At 38.6% G+C, this 7,038-nt stretch overlaps 1 protein-coding gene across 1 annotated transcript in view; it reads left to right on the top strand.

The window, feature by feature from the left end:
• Positions 1 to 2,445: 2,445 nt before the first annotated feature.
• Positions 2,446 to 7,038, top strand: part of LOC107560222 (voltage-dependent N-type calcium channel subunit alpha-1B-like) — a gene marked incomplete at its 5' end in the record, with an annotated part of 84,391 nt that continues 79,798 nt past the window's right edge. Inside the window, 3 exons of the mRNA XM_016244338.1 lie at positions 2,446 to 2,537; positions 2,721 to 2,873; positions 2,993 to 3,180. Of these exons, the coding sequence (XP_016099824.1) occupies positions 2,446 to 2,537; positions 2,721 to 2,873; positions 2,993 to 3,180 (433 nt within the window). The remainder of the gene's footprint in view (positions 2,538 to 2,720; positions 2,874 to 2,992; positions 3,181 to 7,038) is intronic.

Below are 7,038 nucleotides of genomic sequence, written 5' to 3'. Positions count from 1 at the left end.
ATTTTCAAATTATTTCAAATTTCTTAAATATAAATGAAAAGAAATAAAATTATATCGGCCTCCCTGCTTTCCAAGATATCAGCATCAGCATCGCCTGTCAAAAAACCCATATTGGTCGACCACTAATCAAAACAGCATATTAGAATGATTTCTAAAGGATCACATGGTATTGAAGACTGTCAGTTTAAAATTCTTCTTTGCCATCACAGAAATAAATGACTAATTAAAATATATATTAAAATAGAAAATTTCTTTTAATTATAATAATCTTTCACAATATTACTGTATTTTAACTTTATTTTTGATCAAATAAATACCACTTTGGTGACCATATGGGACTTAACAAACTGTACTAATATAATTATTCACAAAATATCAAAGACAAAATACACAATGACAATAATATACCCAATGGCCTGAAGAATATGTGTGTTCATTCAAATAACGGTTTTCCTATGAATTAACTAGAACACAGTCCATTTCTACTCTGCCTTTCCTTGGGACATGCAGGGATTTTCCCTGCTTTACATACTTTTGGCCAATAAACCCAGTGATATCAGCGTTGGTTGCCATGCAACAAAGGGGCCTGTTCGGCTTCCTGGGGTGTTATGCATTCCGGGGGGAAGGGTTCATGGGTCCTCGTATGGCTTGTTAACTGAGGGGGGTTACAGAGTATTTGTTAAATATAAAAACGAAATATATATTGTGTGTTTGATTGGTCCAGATGCTACATTATAAACCATTAAAAATATCGTACCGCATCAAACTTTTGTATGTTAGTGTAGCTCACATGAGGATGATGAAAGAATTGTTATTTTTGAGTGAACTTTTCCAATAAGCTTGTCTTGTCTTTTCTTATTTTCTTGCCCTGAGGAGACAACAAATGTTGAACAACTTGAACAGTGCAAATGAGGTTATATACTCTGAGCAGAGTTTTCTTTCTCTGAAGCCACTGACTGCAAGTATTAGTTATCACACCAGCGTCTTTCTGCTTCCTTTCTTCCTGTCCTCGAGCAAACATCCATCTGCCTTCAGCCTCATCCAGTCCCATTTAGTTAACTGTCACTGTGTCCCCATACCAGCTGCAAATCCAAGCTGTGCTTTAGGCCATAATTTGCTGGGCTGTCCCTCTCAGTGAGGCCAGGCTCTTCCGTATGGTGTTTTTATTCTGAAAATCACAGCAGAGCACACTTCTGTGGGAGATGAGCGAATGAAAGAGAACTGAGGATAAAGTGAACACTATTAATATATTAATGCATACTGTCCTTGCCTCTCCCTTTCTGCATGTGAAAGCCTGAGAAAGGAGAATGGTCAGAGTTCTCACTAGTCATAAGCGCTGCGTGTGAGAGAAACAGACAGGAGAGTGCTATGATTGTATGGCTGTGCTCTAGAGATTGGGGAGGATGTTTTCCACCATTCAGCTGTGAGCTGCCATCAGGGAAAGAGGGTCAGAATGGGGGAAATAGATTTTAATTGTCTCCGTGAAATATATATGTACAGGAGTGATCCATCATGATGCTGAAGATGGTCATTTCTGATGGTGTTACATCTGATGAAGGCTAGTTCAGGCTGTTAAGGCTGTTTTTATAGTAAATGTTAATTATACGTTTTATTTATTTTTTTATTCAATATTTTAAGATATTTATTACACTTAAGAAAATGTACTACAGTTCAAAAGTTTATTATTTTTATTTTTTTGAAAGAGGCCTTTTATGCTTAGGGCTACATTTATTTGATCAAAAATTTTATAAAAATTTTAAATAACTGTTTTCTATTTGAATATATTTTAAGCTGTCATTTATTTATTCCTGTCACGGCAAAGCTGAATTTTCAGCAGCCATTACTCCAGTCTTGGTGTCACGTGTTTTAAACAGTTCTGCTGCTTAATATTTTTGTAACATTTTTTTTCAGGATTCTTTGATGGATTGAAAGAACATGATTTATTTGAATGGAAATCTTTTGTTACATTATAAATGTCTTTACTGTCACTTTTTACTGTCAGTTGAATGTATCCTTGTTGGAAAAATTATTTCATTAATTTCTTTTAAAAAATCTTACTGATCCCAAACCTCTGAACAGTCACAAATAAAGATGTTTTGGATAAATAATATTTATAGAAAAATGCTTTAAATAAATTTCCATTTAATCGAAATCTTTGTTAATAAATCTAAATATTTTCTAGGTAATATTTAATGATTTGCTCTGCCTTTAGTACTTTAATAATATAAAACCCAAATATGTAATTGTGGAAACAAAGCATTGTCTCAATATTGTCACAGTTCTTTAAGAAAAGTATTAAAATGTTTTGCTGTCTTTATATTGTAAAAAAGGTTTTTCTCACAAGGAAATCATCATATTTGGGAGTCCTTTGTATCAAAATCTAAAAGCCCATTGCATAGACTGTGAATTCCCATAAACTGTATCATTGGTGTGTGTTCTCAACAGGATTCTGACCGTAGTGGGGCCAGACTTTGATTTGCGGACACTCAGGGCAGTAAGAGTCTTGCGGCCACTCAAGCTGGTGTCTGGAATTCCAAGTAAGTCATTTTACAAACGCTTTTTCGCAAGTAATTAAATAAATAAATAAGAGGAAACGTTTAGAAATTGTTTTGATAAATTGTTAACCAGCTATCTAGTCTTTGCATTTAGTTGTCTAATTGTTTGACAGCTATTGCTGCTTATAACTTGCAGTACATACTGTATCTTCTGTATGTCATTAGGTCTCCAAGTGGTTCTTAAGTCCATCATGAAAGCAATGGTTCCTCTGCTTCAGATCGGCCTTCTGCTCTTTTTTGCTATACTCATGTTTGCCATCATTGGCCTAGACTTCTACATGGGCAAGTTTCACCGCTCCTGCTTCAAAAACGATACTGGTATGTGAGCTTTAGCATGCTAATGGAGCTTGTGGTTTCAGTTAATTGTGTTTATAAGCACTCATATGCTCTTTAGTTGCTGTGATAGTTTACGGCTGACAGCAATGTTGTTCTATAAGGGGAACAGGCAGCTGACTTTCCATGTGGATCGGAACTTCCAGCTCGGGTGTGTGAAGGTGACACAGTTTGTAGGGAATACTGGACTGGTCCAAACTTCGGCATAACAAACTTTGACAACATCCTGTTCGCTGTGCTCACCGTCTTCCAGTGCATCACTATGGAAGGATGGGTGGACATCCTTTACAATGTGAGTCTAACACTAACAGCTTATTGCATAATTACATTTGAACAAATTAAGAACAACCGACATCAAAAAATATTCTTGGTCAACTGTTTTGTGGACTTCACTCATGAAAAAGAGAATATGGTCAGTTTACAATAGGAATTTTGTGACATTTAACCCATGTCTATTAGCTCTGGTTATGTATTTGCTAGTTTACACATAAAACAGTCCCTCCAGGATTTCGTGATTTTTTTTCAAAATGACTGATTTTGTGGTAATTTCCAGAAATTTGCAAAACATTTGTGCTGATTTTTTAAATAATTAGGATAGCACATTTATTTACCATATTATAAATTATGTTAGATGCATAACAGTCATACATGACACAAAAAAAGCAAACTGAGAATGACATCTAAATGTCAAGTTTGGTTTTTATGAGACATTTTGTTGTTGGTAAATCTGACATTGAGGATGCCACAATAATTGACTGATGGGAAACAAAGTGGTAGCTCATTTAAATAATGCCACAGCAGATCCAGGAAAGGTTATATAAAATTTCCATTTTCATGAACCAAAAAGTCAAAATAGCTAAATAATTTTGACATGTATACACATAGTGGTCTCATTTCGTGGTGGTCTTGTAAAATAATACCAAGACAGGAGTGATGGGCACCATGTCCAAAATTGGATCTTTGCTCAAAGCTGGAGTTTAGTTATAGTTATGTGACCAACTGAATAGTCTAATCTAGAATTAACGATCACAGTTAGTGTTGCTCCGAAACTATTTAGTATTTTCAGACAATGAACAGCCATGAATAAGCTGCTAGTCTTCTAGTCCCTGTCATCTTTTTACTGCTCTTCTCGAATCATCGGCTGAATGCCATGAAGCACCATGCTGTGCAGTAGTCTCTGATGTCTTGCTACTTGATGATGCTGACCTTCTTTGAACCCTGTACTCTCAGAAGTATCACTACGCTGCAGTAGTTATTCAGGATCACAGACACCTTCCACTCAGGTTAGACACCGCTGAGTCTGAACACTGTGCCAAGAAGAGGTGATCCAGACTTTTGATTCCCAGTTAAAATCTTTCTGTTCTGACCAAGAAGTGTCTACTTGGACAGAAAGAGTCCATCTGAGTGACATCTGTATGACCAGTTTGCTTTTTTTATGAGACGTTTAGAGGCAGGCAAATCTGAAATCGATGATACCACAGTAAAATACTGATGGGAAACAAAGTGGTAGCTCTTTCAAATAATGGCACAACAAATCCAAGAAAAGGTTGTATAAATGACACAGAAAAATTTCTTAGAAAATATGCGTAAGCTTTGTAGTCAGAGTTTCTGTAATGTTTTTAAAGGGTTAGTTCACCCAAAAATGAAAATTCTGTCATTAATTACTCACCCTCATGTGGTTCCAAACCCATAAGACCTTCGTTTATCTTCGGAACACAAATTAAGAGATTTTTTAAAAAATCTGAGAGCTTTCTGACCTTCCAAAGACAGCAACACAACTGCAATGTTCCCATGTCCAGAAACGTAGCAAGGACATTGGTAATCAACATAATCAGCACTGTTTAAGTTCAGGATAAAGCATGCACATGCTGAACGTAAACAACACTTATTACATTGATTATGTTCTGGGGTACTCTCCAAAATGGCGGAAGACAGTAACTCGGGGAGAAGAATTGTTGAATAAATTGTTATTATTGTTTTCTTTGCACACAAAATGTTGGAATCAAGATGGCGCTGTTGTGTGTGGCCTGCCATCTGCTGTCGTCCGCATTTTTTAGTTTATGTCTATGAGTTTTTGGCTTCTTCGAATCTCCTCTGAATTGCTTCAAATCTCCTCTGAATTGCTACTTAATCAAATTCAGAAAAGACCACGGCACTTGCCTCTTCCCTTTCTAGCATCCATGTCGGCTTGTTTGCACCGTTCACCATATAATTTTTCTGTGAAAATGCACCGGAAAAGACGGGGGTAAGCGGGGCGGTGTGGCCATCAAGCTCAAGCTTCTGCTTCGGACAAGCAGCGAATTGAACATTAATCTGGATCTGTCTACGAGGGAAGGTGATTGAAACCGCTCCATCATCTGGCGTTCATCTGCAGGGGCTTACTCCTGGAACGAACCCATTCTACTGAGCTCATGGGATCAACGGCCTCAACACCGCTTGCCTCGCCTCCGCCGTTGCGGCGTTTCTCTACATCATTTTCGCCTGCTGCGTAGAGCAACGCAGCTGTTTGAAGACTCCGTGCAGATAAAGATGGCATTGGTCAACGCAAGGTCTGTGGTAAATAAGACTTTTATTCTTAAAGACCTCTTCACTTCCCAAACCCTGGATTTTCTATTTATCACGGAAACGTGGCTTCCCAATGGAGATTGAACTCCTTTCTCTGAGCGTTTACCGCCCCAACTGTAAATGTTTTAATTCCCCCCCCAACTGTAAATGTTTTAATTCCCCCCGTTCTGTGAGAAGGGGTGGCAGTTTGGGTTAAATTTTTTAAGATTGTTTTCAATGTCGGACTATACAAAGAACTACATATAACTGTTTTTAATTGCAGTTGCTTGTGTTGGACTCGGACACTCCATTAGTTGTTGCTGTGGTCTACAGGCCTCCAAAGCCACACAAAGACTTTTTAGCAGATTTCTCAGATTTTTTGGGGGAATCATCCCCAATTTTGATAGATTTTTAATTATTGGGGATTTTAACATTCACATATGCTGCCCCCAAAACTCACTTGCAAAAGACTTTATCAGCCTAACAGAAGCCTTTGATTTAGTGCAGCTTGTTAAAGGACCTACTCATATGGACACACTCTTGATCTTATAATGTCTCATGGGTTCTCTATGGGTGATATTGTGATATGCGACCACAGCTTTTCTAATCACAATCCTATTATATTCAACACACCATTGTCATTGAATGCTGTAAAACCTCATGTATCGGCTCACCTGACGCGGAGGATCACTGCTGCTACCTCTGCTTCTTTTTATTCACTGTTTGAGGAGTTTTCCCATTCTACTGCTCTCGCTTCATCTGAGCTCAGTCCTGATTAACTGCTTTATAGTTTTAATTCTGTCTGCACTACAATTTTGGATTATGTGGCTCCACTGAGGACTAAACATCACAAGTTAACTCCTGAGCCATGGTTGAATAATATCACTTGGACATTGAGACAGGCTTGGAGAAGGGCCGAGAGGAAATGGAAAAAGGACAAACTACAGTGTTACGGGGTTGACGAGACGTGAGACTTGCGGATCCATTCGCAGAGCTTTATTAGATAAAGACAGAGACGTGGTCATACAGCAGGCATGGGTCAGATGAGGGCAAACAGGTATATGGTGGGCAAAACACAAGAATAGTCCTAGGGCTAGCGCAGGTCGACGATCAGCAGACAGAATCAAAAGGGGCAAGACAAAAGGGGTGAATCCAGGGAACCAGGCGAAGATCAGAAACCGAGAAGGCTAAGGCTAAGGCTAATGACTAAGGCTAAGGCAAATGGCAAAGGCAAATGGCAAAGGCAAATGGCAAAGGCAAATGGCTAAGGCAAATGGCTAAGGCAAATGGCTAAGGCAAATGGCTAAGGCAAATGGCTAAGGCAAATGGCTAAGGCAAATGGCTAAGGCAAGTAAGGTAGCTATCTCTAGGAGAGTGATAAATGCTGAAACAATACTCGGCAGAGGGAAGGGATCAGAGTGAGTGTTAAATAGTGAGGGAGTGATATGAAACAGCTGGGTGCAATCAGTGTAAACAGGTGTGTGCAATTCGTGCTGAGTGCAACCAGTGCAATGCATGATGGGAAATGTAGTCCGGGGTGATGTGCAACAGTGTGTAGTGCGAGAGTCAATGAAATGGAAAGTTCATGGACCGGATTCGTGACAAT

Source organism: Sinocyclocheilus grahami, unplaced genomic scaffold (assembly GCF_001515645.1).
Source record: "Sinocyclocheilus grahami isolate Dianchi unplaced genomic scaffold, SAMN03320097.WGS_v1.1 scaffold715.1, whole genome shotgun sequence".
Taxonomy (NCBI): domain Eukaryota; kingdom Metazoa; phylum Chordata; class Actinopteri; order Cypriniformes; family Cyprinidae; genus Sinocyclocheilus; species Sinocyclocheilus grahami.
Note: the sequence above shows the minus strand (reverse complement) of the source record. Positions and strands in the feature narration are given on the sequence as shown.